This window comes from Strix aluco, chromosome 3 (assembly GCF_031877795.1).
Source record: "Strix aluco isolate bStrAlu1 chromosome 3, bStrAlu1.hap1, whole genome shotgun sequence".
Classification (NCBI taxonomy): Eukaryota; Metazoa; Chordata; class Aves; order Strigiformes; family Strigidae; genus Strix; species Strix aluco.
Window position 1 is genome coordinate 2605716 of NC_133933.1, and position 15991 is coordinate 2621706.

At 48.0% G+C, this 15991-nt stretch overlaps 1 protein-coding gene across 6 annotated transcripts in view; it reads right to left on the reverse strand.

The window, feature by feature from the left end:
• Positions 1–456: 456 nt before the first annotated feature.
• BCL11A (BCL11 transcription factor A) overlaps positions 457–15991 on the reverse strand; it is a 113222-nt gene continuing 97687 nt past the window's right edge. For 3 of the 6 annotated variants that reach the window (XM_074817130.1, XM_074817127.1, XM_074817129.1), the window contains exon 3: positions 4801–10315. In XM_074817130.1, coding sequence (XP_074673231.1) covers positions 8310–10315 — 2006 coding nt within the window. In that variant the 3' untranslated portion in view covers positions 4801–8309. Of the gene's footprint in view, positions 1021–4800; positions 10316–15991 lie in introns of those variants that run through there. The other 3 variants (XM_074817131.1, XM_074817128.1, XM_074817132.1) reach the window with 3 other exon arrangements.

Genomic DNA, 15991 nt, shown 5'->3' on the forward strand with positions numbered 1-15991 from the left:
CCTCCACAGCAAGACCCCCGCTCCTCCTGAAACCTGCCGCCTGGCCTCGCTTCTCCTCGGGTGGACACTAATGGACGTTACGGATCCCACCGGCCCCAAAAGTACATAGTTTAACAGCAGAATTGTAATACGACAGCCGGCATTCCTCAAGAGGAGGTGGGCGATGGAGGAGAGCTGGGAGACCCTCCCTGCTTCGGCATCACCGAACACCAGCGGGGGTTCGCCACGACTGGGGGTGCCGCGGCCGTAAGCCCGACGTAAGCCTGGTCTAGCTCTGCAGGAAACATCGCCCGGCGGGGCCCTGCAGCCCCTCGCACAGACACCAGCCCCGGCTTTCACTCTGTAAACTCAGCACTTGGTTTTCTGCAGCCAATATGGTAATACAAAGTCATACCAGCCGCCTGGCCCTTGTTAGCATTAAAAATTAAAGACAGAGCAAACAAAACCTAAAGCTCCAACATTTATTATGGCAATTTCCCACCCACCCACAGACCTACACTGTGTTTTGTTTTATTTTTAATTCATCACATCAGATGCGCCTTCCAAGAAATGGCACGTCATGGAGATAACCAACAGGCCAGGTTGTCCACGAGAGCAAGACAGTCTTTTTTTCGTGGGGAAAGGAGCCGGTCGAAGCCATCGATAAGCCCTTGACCTTAGTGGGTGGGTTTGCTTTTTTTTTTTTGTTTTTAGAAAATAAAAAAAGAAATGATCAAACAAACAAAAAAAAAAACCCCAACCCCAAAGAAGTGTTGTACTCTATTACAAAATATAAATACGATAGTCTTGCAGGCAGGAGGAGCCCGGGGAGCGCTGCCTTCGGCGGGTGACTTCTCAGGCTCTCCCAGGGACGCGGTGAGCCAGCAGGACAGAGGCCACCTCCGGACGCCGAGACGCCGCCGGCCGCTCGCCCCAGCTTCACCTCCTTTCAGAATTTAAGTGCTCTTGAACTTCCATCCGAAAACTGCCAGACGTCCGGGGCTCCCTGGGCGCTGCGCCAGCTGGGGGGGTACGCCGAACCTACAGAGAGCATGGGGACAGAGGAGAGAACAGGTGTGACATGGCCCACGGTGCGACTTATTCTCTTATTTTACTTTTTTTTGGTCTCTTTTTTTTCTTTAACAACTAGGACACCCAACTGTCGCAAAGGGACACGGCAGGACGGAGCCCTTCCTCCTCTCAGGCCACACTCTCACGTCCGGCATCACTCGGCACCACGCAGGAACCACCGGGATCATTTAGGACAAAATACCTCTGGGCTCTACTGAGAAACCCGGGCTGTGCCAGGAGCTCTGTCCGGGCAAGGACCGAGCCAGCCTGTCTGAAAATTCCCTCCTATTCTTTCCCAAAAACTCGGAGGCTTGCCCCAGTACCCGCAGTGCAGCCGGATGCCGAAGACCCTCTTAAAGCCATCGGTACTGTTAACGTGCCACAGGGCGGGTGGTTCACGGAGGACTTTCCCCAAGTCATTACACGTTGGATATCGCACGGCATGCAAGCGCACACCGCCGCGGCAAAACTCAAGCTGCAAAGCCCCAGCCTGTGCCCAGCGAAGCCTGCGGGCGACTCGCCATCAACTCCGGCAGCGTGGGATGGGGCACCGGGACAGCAATCGGACCCGGCTCCACTCACACGGAGAACAGGAGCGGCTTGAGGCCGATCACCAAGCACCACGCTACCCCGAACGGCGGGCTAAGGGCTACACCGCCGGCAGCGGGTGGTAGCGAGGCCGGCGCATCATCAGCGTGCCCCTCAAAATCCACCTCCGCATCCTGACCAGGGAGCCAGTTTCTATGGAAATTGCTTCATTAATACTTAAGAGAGCGGTTGAAGGGCTACGCGTGAGCTGCCGGCAAAACTAAGTGAGCGGTTCCTAGGCCAGATCTTCACCGGGTGCAAACTGGTGTGGCTCCTCTGAAGTCAGGAGCACGTGCCCAGTGTCCGCCCCGGGGAGGGCTTGTTGCTGCTGCTGTCGGAGCCCGACACATTTCAGGCTGACGTTAAAGCTGGTTGAGACTTAACAAGGGAGCCAAGAGCGCCGCAGCCATCCCGGCCACCAGCTGTACCAGCACAACACCGCTGCAAACTGTACATCCCGCCAAGGGGCACGAAACCTGGGGGGGGTCCCCGCGCTTCCTGCCCCACAGCAGGGAGGGGACCCCACGCCTGGATCCCTGCAGCTAGTTTGAAACTGGCAGCCAAGCATCTGGGCTCGAGGAGCAGCGGCTCTCTGGTGTGTCCAGCAAAGAGCCCTCGGGCAGTATCACTCTCCTAGTCAATACTACGATTTGCCCATGCATCCGCCAGAAATGTTTTTCAACCTTTACAGGAGGAAAAAAAAGAGAGGGAGGGAGCTAAAAAAGCAGCTGGTATCTCTTTTCTTTTTCGTACAAACTCTGCACTTAGATAAACCCCGAAACTGTATCTCATCAGATACGCCAAAGCCTCCTGAATGTCAAGCAAAGACATGGTATCACTTATTCCTGTATTTATCTCAGCCCTTGGAAACATAATAAATACGAAACATCTGTAGTCTAAATTCTGGAAACAGTTTCAGCGCCTTCATTACATTAATCATTCAATTTGGAGGAGATTAAATACTAACGGCAAAGGGGTCTGTGCCATAAAAATGTGTTTCTCCTTGAAAGTTGATGGGGTTTGAGATTTTAACAACAGAGACACTGTTACCCAAATATCACCCTTATTTACAGAGACATCTTTTTGCACAGAGAAACAGGGAAGTTTCTAGGGAGCGCGGGTCACGCGTACGCAGGGTGCCAACGCGGCTCAAGAGCACACGATGGGGTCTTAGACATCCATGCCCCAACCCAACAAACTTCCATGGGTTTATCGCACCATTAACTCACTGTCACTGGCAGAAAAACATCACGTTAGCAAATTCTGCTTTGGTGTTGAGGTGACAGCACGTTGCCGTTCGCAAGCTACGCTCTCGCTGGCCAGCTGGTGCTCAGACAACTTCTCCTACAGCAGGAGCTGCTTCTCCTGAAGCTCCTCCAAACCGCCCCAGCCCTGTGTGCACGGTCGCAAGGCAACGCTGTGCCCAGAGGGCTCATTTAGCTCTCTGAAACCTGTAAAATTTAGCTTTCTGAAACCTGTAAACCAAATGCATCGCTGCGCAAAAATAATCGTTAAAAAAATAATCGTTATATGCTTTCCACCTGTTAATCTTGTGGCAGCGCATGGAGCCCAGATCTGCCTAGAGATGCCTGTATATATGATTATTTCATATGTAAAACACATTATAGAGAAAGGTAGTGGAACGACGACCGCCATAGGATAGACACAGGGTACAGCGCCCGCTCCGAAAGACAGCCAGGCTACGCTCGACCCCGGGCAGACCAGCCAACGCGAGTCCTCTAGACAACGTCTCAACCGCGGTGCAAACAACCAGCCATAAAAATAGCGAGAGCGAGGGAGGGACTGGACTCCGGACGGACATTTCATGGCACGGGATCAAAAGTCGTGTCGTCAAGGCAGCTGCAAAGCGCTCTGCGTACACCGGCTCTCCCGGGACAGTCACCGTGTCCATCCCGGTCGCCTCGAGCCCACCACGCCGGGGCCGGACCCTGCCTCCCCTACGCTGTGCCAGGGGCCCCTCTGGCAGCTCCGGCTCTGGCACGGCATCCGCCTCGGCGACAGGCAGCGGGGAGCACTTTTCCAGACCCCCTGCATGCTCATCCCGCTAGCTTGGACAACGCGACCTTCATTCCTCCTGTCCCGGGATTAAAACAGAGCTTTTTTTTTTTTTTTTCCTGGTCTCTCTTAGAAAAGGAATACATTTTTTTCTTTAGATATATATTTTTGTGTTTTCTGAAATCTCAAACTTCCCCTTCAGAAGGCGCTGGGCAAAATACAGGCAACAAACGATGCCATCACAAGAAGACGACAGAACAATTGGAAGGTTTTACAGAAATCAAAAAAAGGAAAAGAAAAAAAAAAGTATTAAATCCATTACACTAGGAACAGCAAGAGACAGTATCACAGCGGTACGTGCTTTAATAAAGTAAAGAGATGCTGCAACATGCAGTATTTGTCAAACTGACAACATATACAGACCCCTAAGGGGGGGACGGGGGGGACCTGAACTGGAGTCTGGATTTTAAAGACAATGCACATAAAACGTTTCATAAACCTGCGATTCCCACCAAAAACAAAAAAAAAAAGAAGCCCACGGGAGAAGGGCGGGGAGCTCCCAGCTCCAGCCGGGAGCACTGCCGGGAGCTTTGGGCATCGGTCATCCCGGAGCCGCGGCGCGTACCACCCCCCCCGAGAGAAATCAGCCCCTGCCCATGTGTGCCAGCAGCTGATTTCACCCCGCGCCCCCAAAACCACCGGGGATGGGGGGGTCTCGGGGGGAGGGCGGGCTGTAGAGCTTTATTTTTTGCTCACCTCTTCTGTCAAAGCATTGCCAAACTGGGGAGGGAAGTCCCTGTCGCAGACCGAGGCTGCCAAGGGAGAGCCAGAGATGCCGCCGGTTATCTGGGTTGGAGGGGGGGGGGTGTCACAGCTTAGTCCTCGACTAAAGGAAGAAAAAAAAACCCCAGAACTACAGGTCCAGACTGCGAATGCTTTCCACTGGCCGGAAAGCTAACTCGTTAGCCCAAAAATCCTCTTCCTCGGCACAGAGGCGGCTTATTTAAGGACAAGCTGGGTGGCCGGCGCTCCTTGGGGTTAGGAGCGCGCACCCCAAAACGCCCCTGCGTGGGACCTTCTCCTACAGCCTGCTGCTGGAAGCCATCTACAGCGTGTGTCAAATGAGGACACGAGAAGCTGACACTGTGTACTTTAAGTTTTTTTTTTTATTTTTTCAATAAAGGGACAAAATGGGTGTATGAACAGGATAATGCAGACAACTGCCAAAAAAACACAGACAGTGGTTTTTCCAATAGAACTTAACAAAGACCAGAAACAAATACAATAAAAAGCCAGGTTGTAATGACCTTTGGTCATCCAAATAATAAAAAAAAAAAAAAAAAATTAAAAAAAAAATCCCCCCCCAAAAAAAAACCCCAAAGAAAAATAAAAGATCAAATTAAGTGCCTCTGTTTTGAACAGAGCACATAAGCAATAATAAATAGTGACTCCCATAGTAAAAGATAAAATTTCAAGTTACGACAAACAGCTTTCATTACAGGAATAGAAAAGGCCAATAACAAAATATTCTGCATTGCCATTTACAAAAAAGTATTGACTCAAGCGGGCTTTCTCTTTAATATGCTTTGCATATGAAATTCTTTCCAATCTAAATATAAAGCACCATTTAGTTTTTGGCAATGAAAAAAACTGCAAAACGGTTTTTTCTTTTTTGTTTTTTTTGTTTTGTTTTGTGTTTTTTTTATTTTTTTAGCTTTTTTTTTCTTTCTTTCTTTCTTTTACTGCATATGAAGTTAAGATGCTGGAATGTCGGGTGATAGAAGGAAAGGGACATAAAGCACACTACATAACAAACCAACGTTATTAGCTTGCAGTACTGCATACAGTATGGCAGCAGGAAAAAAGAACGAAAAAAGATATGTACACCCCTCTGTGACGGCCAGCAGCGTGACATCTTAACAGTTTTCCCCCAAAGAGCCATTATATGGCCTCGGATCTGTATAATGTCACACTTTTTTTGTCTTTTTGTCTTTTTTCTTTTTTTTGAAACATACAAATAATTTGCACTATATTATCCTGCCAAATTAAAAAAATATACTGTGGCAGCCTGTGTTTTTTTTTCCACTACCAAAAAAGGTACATCGATACCTTTTCAGAGAACAAGCAACAGTTAAAAATACAAGCTTCAATATAAATACTATAGTGCCTACACTAGATGAACATTTAATTCAAATACCATTCTAGAAATACAGAAAAAAGAGACCATAAATGTGTTTTAGCATAGGAATCAACATGAGTGTGCATTTTCCTATATTTAAGTACTATATAATCTTAAACCTTTCCCCAATGCATGTTTTTATACAACCTGAAGAGCTGTGTATATCCAAGGCATAGAATTTCCACTACCATTTTAAAATGAATAACAAGTCTTGTACACCACCAAGACGATGAACCCTAAAATACAGTTTCCCCCTAAACATAATGAAGTGTTGTGGTTTTTTTTCTTTTTTTTCCTTAAAAAAATTTTCTTAACATTTATATTTAAAAAAGTTTTTTTTTTTTTTTTGTACAAAAAAATCCTTGCACTGTAGGAGCGAAAGCAATCATTCATTTTATGTGAGTGTAGAGTCTGTTTCCATTCACAGCGCTGTAATGTCGCGTCCGAGAAGATAAGCTCATTAGTCAAGTAAATGGCTGGCAAAGTTTGGTTTTTTTGTGGGTTTTTTTTTATGCTCATCAATGAGATCATGTTCGATTTTTTAAATGGTTTTTTTTTTTTTTTTTTCAGCATTCTTGCAACTTTTCCCTTAAAGTATAGACCTGTAAACTGGGAAAATTGTACAGTGCACTTAATTGTCCTATCTGAGCAGTCTTATTTTATACTCAACCTCTGTACCTTCGATTAAAGAAAAGATACAGACATCACAGGCAGAGTCAAGTGCTATTTGAACACCAACCGGGGCGGGCGCTAGCTTAAGAATAAAACAAGGAATCCTCTTCCACGTCAACACAAATAGCACACAGAGTATGGGGAAAAACAAAAACAAAAACAAAAAAAAAAGGACAACTTTTAGGGAGCACAGACAGATACTGCTACTCTTTTCCTCTTTTTTAAATTCTCCGTTACTTCTTCCAAGCATCACATTAAAGGCAAGTCTTAATAGTTCGTAGTTAATCATCACTGTGTCGATATTAGCTTATATACCTGTTCTAGTTTTAAATGGCAAACAGTACCACATTGTGCTAATAAATCACAATATTTTTTTTTTGCTCCTCTATCCGTTACACTCAGTAAAATATTATTGCCAGTCTTTTTTATTTTATTTTTTATATGGTATACACGAGGTCTTAAAGTTTATAATTTGATTGTCAGCTTGACAACCAAGTGGCTCCGGATTTATTTGTTTTGGTGCCAGAATCAATAAAAGATATTATTAAAAGTAAATATCTTCATAAAACGGATTTTCTTACTTGTGTATTTAATGGTGTTGCAGGGCCTCTGCGCGTTTCACATTCTATTTAATCATCGATGGGGGGCGGGCGGGGGGGAGGAGGGAATAAAAGTTGGTGGGGGGGAAAGGTCCTGTATCTCGTTTTAAGCTCTCTCCAGGAGCGAAGCGGGTTTTTAGACTGGTATGATCAGTTCGGGTTTTTTTTAAAAAAAAAAAAAAAAAAGAAAGGCAGGGGAGAATGATGATTAACTAGGACTGAGCGGGTAATTTCTTTCTCTTCCTTAGTTTTCTCTTTCCTCTTCGTTCTTAGGTAGCCGGCGTTGTAAGAGACACGAGATGGACTCGCACGCTTCGTGGGAGAGGCTCGCCACCACGACCGACGTGGAGACGAGCTACGTGTGGAGGACAAGCAGAAAGCCATCGGCATCGGCCGCGACAGATCCAAGGCACTCAGATTATTTTTGTGTGTGTGTTTTAAACCAAATGCTAAGAGAAATCTACCTCTTTCTGACTGGTGGTGGTCGGTTACTTTCCAATTAAAGGCCTTTTTTGTTTTTTCCTAATGGGTACTCTTTCTCCAATCGGTGGGTTTATTCTTTTAAGACAGCAATCTAGCTAACGCAACGCTTCTTCGGTGCTATCGGTCCTGTCCGTAGAGGGTTACCCAAAGCGTGTTTTCCTTCGCACGTCACAAAACAAAACTGTACATGATATGTATTACAGGATGTATGCAGCATGGTCGGTTTTGTTTGCTCTCGGGTTTGGTTTTGTTTCGCTTTTTTCTTTTTTTTTTTCTCTCCTCTTTTTTCCTTTTTTTTTTTTTTTTTTTTTTTTTTTTTCCGAACGGAACTGGAAACAGCGACGTGTTTGCTCAGCAACTAATCAGGGACAATTTAAAAACAGCCATAACATACCATACATGCTGTCTAATCCAAAAATTAAAAAAAAAAAAAACCCAACCAAAAAAAAAACCCAAAACAAAAAAAAAACCCAACATACACAACATGTAAATTATTGCACAAGAGAAAGGCTCAAAGTTTGCGTAAAATGCAATAGTATTGCCCCGATACAGATCATGCATTCAAACGGTGAGAACAAAAAGAAAATAAACAGGGTGTGCTGGTGACAAGCACTTTCCGAATATCCTTAGCTTCCATGATTTCCATCACAAGGGACTAGAAAACCTCTACGGGGATGCGGGATGGGGAAGGGATGGGGTGGATGGGGGGTACGAATATACCTCTATTCAGTTTTTATCTCGTTATTCAAGACTCGATCACTGTGCCATTTTTTCATGTGTTTCTCCAGGGTACTGTACACGCTAAAAGGCATCTTACAAATCTCGCATTTGTAAACGTCCTTTCCCACCTGCCCGTGTGTTTTCATGTGCCGGGTGAGCTTGCTACTCTGGGCGCAGGCGTAGTTGCAAAGCTCACACTTATACGGCCTCTCGCCCGTGTGGCTCCGTCTGTGGACGGTGAGATTACTACAGTTCTTGAAGACCTTCCCACAGTACTCACAAGTGTCGCTGCGTCTGCCCTCTTTTGAGCTGGGCCTGCCAGGGCCCGGGCCACTAATATGGGGGGTGCTCCCTCCGCTTCCCGTGCCGCTGCGGCCTGAGATCCCTCCGTCCAGCTCGCCCGGCGGCGTGGAGAAGCGCAGGCTGCCGTTCTCCGAGGAGTGCTCGGAGGAGGAGGCGAAGGGCGATTGTCGGGAGTCGCCGAAGCTGAGGAAGGGGTCCTTCAGCTGCCGGGAGGCGGCGTAGCCCGCCAGCCACTGGGAGTAAACGTTCTCAGTGTTGGGCATGGCGGCGGCCGGCAGGTCGAACTCCTTCTCCAGCTTGATGCGTTTGGAGAAGGGGCTCAAGGAGCTGGGGCTACCCAGCAGCAGCTTTTTGGACAGGCCTCCCGAGGCAGACTCCCCCGGGGAGCAGCCCCGGCCGTTGACCGCCCCCTCGTCGATGCGGTCGGACTCGCCGGCCACCGAGTCTTCGTCGCAAGTGTCCCTGTGCACCTCGGGCTCGGGGAGGTGGCCCCGCTTGTGTTTCTCCCCCAGGACCTGGTGGAAGGCCTCGCTGAAGTGCTGCATGGAGCTCAGGACCATGCCCTGCATGACGTCCGGCATCGACCGGCCCTCCTCGCCGGCCCGCGAGTTGTTCTCGTGGTGGCGGGCCGCCTCCAGGCTCATCCCGAAGCCATAGTCCGGCCTGTCGCTCTCGTTCAAGTCCTCCTCCTCTTCCTCCTCTTCCTCCTCCTCCTCCTCCTCCTCTTCCTCCTCTTCCTCATCCCCGTTCTCAGGGATCATGTTGGGGTCGTTTTCACTCTTGAACTTGGCCACCACGGACTTGAGGGCGCTGCTGGCGCTGCCCACCAGGTCGCTGGTGCCTGGCTCAGGGGAGCTGGCGGTGGAGAGCCCGTCGTCCGACTTCACCGTCATGGGGGAGGACTTGTGCATGTGGGTCTTCATGTGGCGCTTCAGCTTGCTGGCCTGCGTGCAGGCGTGGTCGCAGAGGTTGCACTTGTAGGGCTTCTCCCCGGTGTGGCTCCGGCGGTGGACCACCAGGTTGCTCTGAAACTTGAAGGTCTTCCCGCAGAACTCGCAGGACTTGGACTTCATGGGCGGCTGGGAGGGAGGAGGAGCGGACTGGAGAGGAGGAAGGGGCGGCGTGGCCAGGAACGGGGGCTTGCTGCCGGGCTGGAAGGGCTGCAGCAACCTTTGCATAGGGCTGGGCCGGCTCGGGGACAAGGGCGGGCTGGAGGTGTTGCCGGCCAGCTCCCGCAGCCTCCGGGAGAAATCCATAGCGGGGGGCTCCATCGCCATGGGGTTCAGTCGCAGCACCCTGTCAAAGGCACTAGGGTGATGGGTGGCCAGAGCCATTTCTTCCGCACCCAGGCGCTCAATGCGATGCGGATCCAAATGGTGCCTCGGGGGAGGGCTAAAGAGGGGCGGCGTGGGTGGGAAACGCCCTTCTCCCAGCCCCGATGCCTCCCTCGAGACCGAGCCGGGTATTCTGAGCAGGTTAAAAGGGTTATTGTCTGCAATGTGAATCCCGTGGAGAGGTGGCTGGGAAGGGCACTCTGCACCTAGTCCTGTTGGGATACCAACCCGTGGCGTCAGGGGGCTGCCGTGCTCGCTTTCTAGGTAGATCCGTAAGCCGTGCGTGTTCTGTGCGTGCTGCAAGAGGAACCAGGCGCTGTTGAAAGGCTGTTTACAAGTCGTACACGTGTAGCTGCTGGGCTCGTCTTTACCTGCAAAATAACACAACAAGCAGCGTCAATCTCCGGCCGTCCATCGGCGGGTGAGAGCTCACCTCCCCGCCTATCTCCTCTCCTCCGGGATGCTCAGCTGGGAGCCGGGGAAGGGACGTCCCAGCTCAGGCGCAGGCAGGGGACAGGGGACAGGACGGGAGGAGGCGAGGGGCGCGACGAGGAGGTCCAAACCCACCCAAAACACGCCCACCTCCTCCCACCGTCCTCAGCCCCGGGGTTCAGAACCGAACCCCGGCAGGTAACCACAGGAAGAAAAAAAGCTATTTAAAAAAAAAAAAAAAAGCTGATCAGGTCAATGGATGCCAGCTACGACTTGGCAGACTTTACGCTGCAAGAGGCTGCTAACATTTAAATTGGGAAGAAAATAAATAAATAAATAAATAGAATGAAGAAAAATAAAATAAAATAAAATAAAATAAAATAAATCAATCCCCTTCTAAAAAGCACTCCAGAAAAACACACACGTGGTTTCAAAGCAGCAGCCCAGAGCATCATGACTTTAGCAAGCTGGGCAACACCACGCTATTAGCCTCCTCCTTACTTTGAGAGACTAACAACGTGTACAAAATTAGGCAGCACCTCCTGCTCATTAGCAGAGATTCAACTCTGGGGCAATAAAAAAAGAAAAAAAAAATAATTTAAACAAAATAGAGCATGGGACAGGGAGAGGGGAAGGCAGAGAGAGCAGCAGCTCCGCCAGGGAAAGAGCTGGACGGTGGCCAGGAGGCCTGGCCGAGCGCCCTGCCGGAGCCGCATTATTTCCCTCGCGCTGAAAAGAAGCTGAGGATGGTAAATGCCACTTTGGCAAGTAGCGAGCTAACTCTATTTCATGATAATTTATTTTTGGAGATAACACGGACATTATAAAAGAGCAACCAACTAATAAATAACTAAACAAAAAGCAGGCTAATAATGACAGCAGAAAGCAGCCCCTTCTAATATATGGCAAAACAAGGGGGATGAATAACTTTTTGAGGGCCGCCCGTGAGGAAAGAGTGGCGTGAGATATGGCGAAGGTGAGTGCGCTTTTATCAATTACTGCCATTTTGCGAATAATTTACTTCCACCCCCCGTATGGATGGTTTTTGCTAAACGCTGGTAAACTGAAACTGGAGGTAAGAGGAGGATAAAAATTCATTTCCAGCCCTGCCCAGCAGTTCTCGTAGTACTTCTCGCTGTTTAGTGATATTTTTAAAAATAAAGATGCTCTTGAGGTTTGCTGAGGAATAAACCAGGAGCCCTCCAAGGGCATCAATGCTTGGGGTGATACCTGCCTGCACCACGTACTCCTGCCCTGACCCAGCATTTATTTTACATTACGAGGCATCGGCTCCATCGGCACCGCTCCTGGGTAAACCTCTTTACACGCTGCACTGAAAGCTGCCCCCCCATTAGGTTTCCCCTATTTGCCTAACATGAAGGAAAGGAAAAGAAAAAAATCAGATGAGGCAGATTTGGAAAGAAAACATCGCTTTATCTGTGCCCGCCTTGTTTCCCACCTCACTTGGGAGGAGGGGAAGAAAAGCTTCGTATGGGCATTTTCGTTCTCCGGCGAGCTGAATGATGACGTGGGGATAGGAGAGGCAGGCAGCCCTCTGCGGTTATTCTAATGTTTGGCCTGAGAAGCTGAATCGGACGAGTAAAAAGAGACTCAACTGTCTACAGCAGGCATTTAACACTTTAATCACTTTAAAAGCCCTTGGAATAATATTTAACATTTCATCCCGAAGCTGGCATCGGAATAAAATGCACTGTGGTGTTTAGTATGTGCCACGCATGCGAGTACAGATAAATACTTAAATCTGCTGAAATCAGAGGGAAACTCAATTGGACTTTCACATTCCTATGCTCATTTGTGAGGTTGGAAAACAATCTTAAATGGGAAAATTTCACCTTGCTTTGCCGTAATGAAGTGGAAGTTTTTAACACCATGGTAGGAGCTAACAACGTAACGCTACCTTATAGATCAGGTCAGAGAAAATAGCATTTTATCTTATAATGAGGACACAACATCGAGCGTTCGCTACCACATTTTAGTATTCCCATCAACTAGATATTCTAGATCATAAGGGCAGCTCGTGTAATCATAATGTCAATGAGAAGGGCTGTTACGACTGAGACTAAAGATTACATGGAAAAAGCTGCTTTGAAACTGGTAATTATTACCAGTCCACTAATAGCAAATGATGCATTACAGTTTCACCGTATAATCTGTATTTCACTCAGCTCCTGCCAGTACGGCCTTATTATATTATAGCACTCACAAATTCTAAATTCCTAAACTACAGTCATCAATAAATGTGTTACTTGCGATAATTTGCAAAATTACTTTGTTCATAACATCTTCGACTGTTATAAAGACTGGAATTGATTTCCTGCATGGCAAAATTAGGGCTACATTGATTTAGTGGAGTGTAAAATGTAATATTATTCTTCATTTGCTTGCCTGAAAAACAAGTTTTCAATTCACCATCCGCATTTGGTAATCAAGATAATAATTTAAATTTAAAATCGTGTTTATGTACAAAACTTCCCTAAACAACCCACCATTTTCAAGGGAGTCATGTAAAACCAGGCAATAAAATAAAGCAGCGAAACAGTTAAAATTCACCAGCCATTTGCCTCCACCTCCTGCTTTGAAGAGACACGATTTCTAATTTGTCTATGAGTGCTTGATTAATTATGAAGGCTATTGACTGACCATATCACCAGCTAGAGATACGTTCCAGTCTGATGCAGCCTTGCCAAACTGCAAGAATTATGGCACTAATCCACGCGTTGCCCGCCACCAGCGAGACAGGTCCTTAAAGACTGCTGCGGCAACCCCCGGTTTTGGAAGGGACTCGCCCTTCCTTCCTCCCATCCCACCACCGCGCTTTTTGGTACAGCATTCGGGTCCCCCCAAAAGCCAGGTGGGATTGTAGGACCCAAAGGCTGTGGATCCACTGGTGTCTCCTAGCTACGGGCCAGCCTCTATGTCCGCACGGGCTTCCCAGCTAAAGCATCTGGGCAGGACCATGGGGCAAGCGAGGAAAGCACAGCAGGGAGATGCAGGAGATGGTGCTGGCCAAGGACAGAGCTGAAGAAGATGCCGCGGGGCTCTTTATGCCTCATCGTCCACCGGTGCAATGTGATGGGATGTGTTATCCAGAGCAGCATTGCAACGCCATCGGGGCTTTTGGCTCATTTCCAAGAGGCTAGCAGGAATCCCCCAGGTCAAGATGCGAAGCAGGTCACCGCCGGACCAGTCCTCCTCGGCCACCGGCAGCGGGGCTGGAGCTCACATCCTCGGCTGCTTCGCATCGAGGAATGTAAGGTCGAAAGAGACCACCAATTCTCACTCTCTGACCTTTCCTGCAATACGTGGCTCTCAGTTGTCCTGCACCATGATGTCTTTGGGCGAAGAGTGACCTCCTCCAGCCCCACAAACTGTCTTCAGGGCAAAGCACAAAATCCCAGTGAAAACCATTCAAACCAGCTCAGAAGACGAGGAGAGCACCCGCTGCTTGCCACCACAGTCAGTTCCCACAGCTAACCACACTCACAGATGGGTACTGGGGTCCACTTGAAGTTCTCTGGCTCCAATCTCTACCTGTTCTCATTTTCTGTTGAGTGGTTTGTTGGGTTTTTTTTGGTTGATACACTGAAAAGCCCTTTGGTACACAGTGTGCCCCTCCACACACACCAAGGCTACTTGTGTGCCCAGAAATTCAAGGTTTTCCATCCTGAAGCCAGCCCTCCATCCTCTTCCACTACTCAAGGACCAGCCTAGTCCTTCTCACCCTAGCATCATGCTGGGAAGGAGTTGGTTTTCCTCTGAGCCTCCTGCAGGGCTGCTGCCTTCTGGGGTATCGCACCCCAGCTCGGTAAGCAGGGCCCCGATTCCGCTCTTCTATCCAAGGACCACAGCAGGCTGTACCCAACTATGCTCTCAACAGACCCTGCTTGACAGTCTTTCCACACCACCCCATAAACCCATCCAGGTTGCTATTCACCTGTCCAGCCGCCTTTGCTTTATCCACAGCGCTAAGCAGCCACAATTGCATATTCATTTCTAAATCACCAACAAAGTCCTAACCGCCACTGCGGCTCCCACCCAGCCCCTGCTGACCTCTCCCATCCACCGATGCTTCTCCAGCTAAGCCCTCACATTCCTAAATCTGCTGGCCAGCTCTGCATCTCCCGTGCTAGCAACACCGCCCACTGCTCCGTCTTTCCTGTACACAATGTCACACAGCACCGCGTCCAACACCTTGCAGAGTCTATTTCATCTACATTTATCAACCAAAGTTGTCATCTGGAAGAATGAAATCAGGTTTATTTGACAAGATCTATATTCCATAAATCTAAGTTGAGTGGCATGAATTATATTTCTATCCTTTAATTCTTTATCAATTGAATCTTATATTGGCTCTTCAATTATTCTGCCCAGAAAAGATAGGCAAAGTGTTGCCAACTCTTCCATGGTTACCCCGACCAGCTCTTGATGGCATTTTCCCAGTCTGTAAGCTTTATTAAAAAACAGCATCACATGTCAACTCTTCAGGGATTCTTGGGTGCAAGTTGTCAAGGCCTTTTCCTTTAAAAACAATTTATCTCCATTGGACCTTGTATAAAATCCTCCTTGGCTACTAATGAGCTAGAAAAAACGTCATCACCCACCTATGATAGATACAGGAACATAACACTGCTGCTTTCCAAGTCTACAGAAGAAATATTTATTAAAAATTTCGACCTTAGGGCTTCTTCCATCCACCACTTCTAGGGTTTCTCTTTTCTCCAGGAGCCTGAGAGGCTCTCCTCTTCCTCCCATCCGTGCCAGGCAAGAGTTTTCCTCGGCATCCTCAGCTCCCCTGATCAGTTCTCTACCCATCAGGTTTCTCACTGCGATTGACTGCTATCTATTTTTCATTTTTTAAATTGTCATATATTGATTTTTTTAATATCTAATTGCTGTTCTCATCTTGCCACTGAAGCGGGTGAAGTGGGTTTTGGATTTGGGCCAAAGTTGTCCTCTCCTTCCTGGACAGCTCATCAACTCTTTACAAATAGCTTCCAATTACCACTCGCATTTTTGGTGTACATTTTCCCTCCCAGTCAATTTTAGTGCTCGTTTTCTTCATAGCTGGGAAATTACCCCTTTAGCAGAATTACACGGGGATACCACATACCAAATACAAACATGGGGCCAATATGAAACCTGGCTGGTCTCACCCAGTGAAGTCTCACCCACCATTATGTATTTATTCCTTTTCTACATCCTGGCCAGCAAAGAACAAGTGACAGGGCATGGCATTTCATTACAGCACAAATGTTTAGTGTTTCTCAAGTTATTGGCTCCTACTTAAAAAAAAAGCAGCAGAACAGCTCTTGCCTGCCATGCCCCCAAAAGAAGTGATTTAACCAGTGACACACGAGTGACAGATTTAGCTTCTGATCCGAAAAATGTTAACAAATGAGTGGGATGGATATTGGCATTTGAGTGCCTTTAAGGGCAGTTGGCACAATTACTCAGTAAAATATGAAGAGATGGCTGCTTTCAGCAATAAGGGACTTTTTTTATATTAAAAAAAAAAAGCTGGCTCTTCTGTACTGTGCTCACAGATACACCCGGCATGCTCGAAGTCCGAGTTGAAGCAAGCCAACATCTCCAGC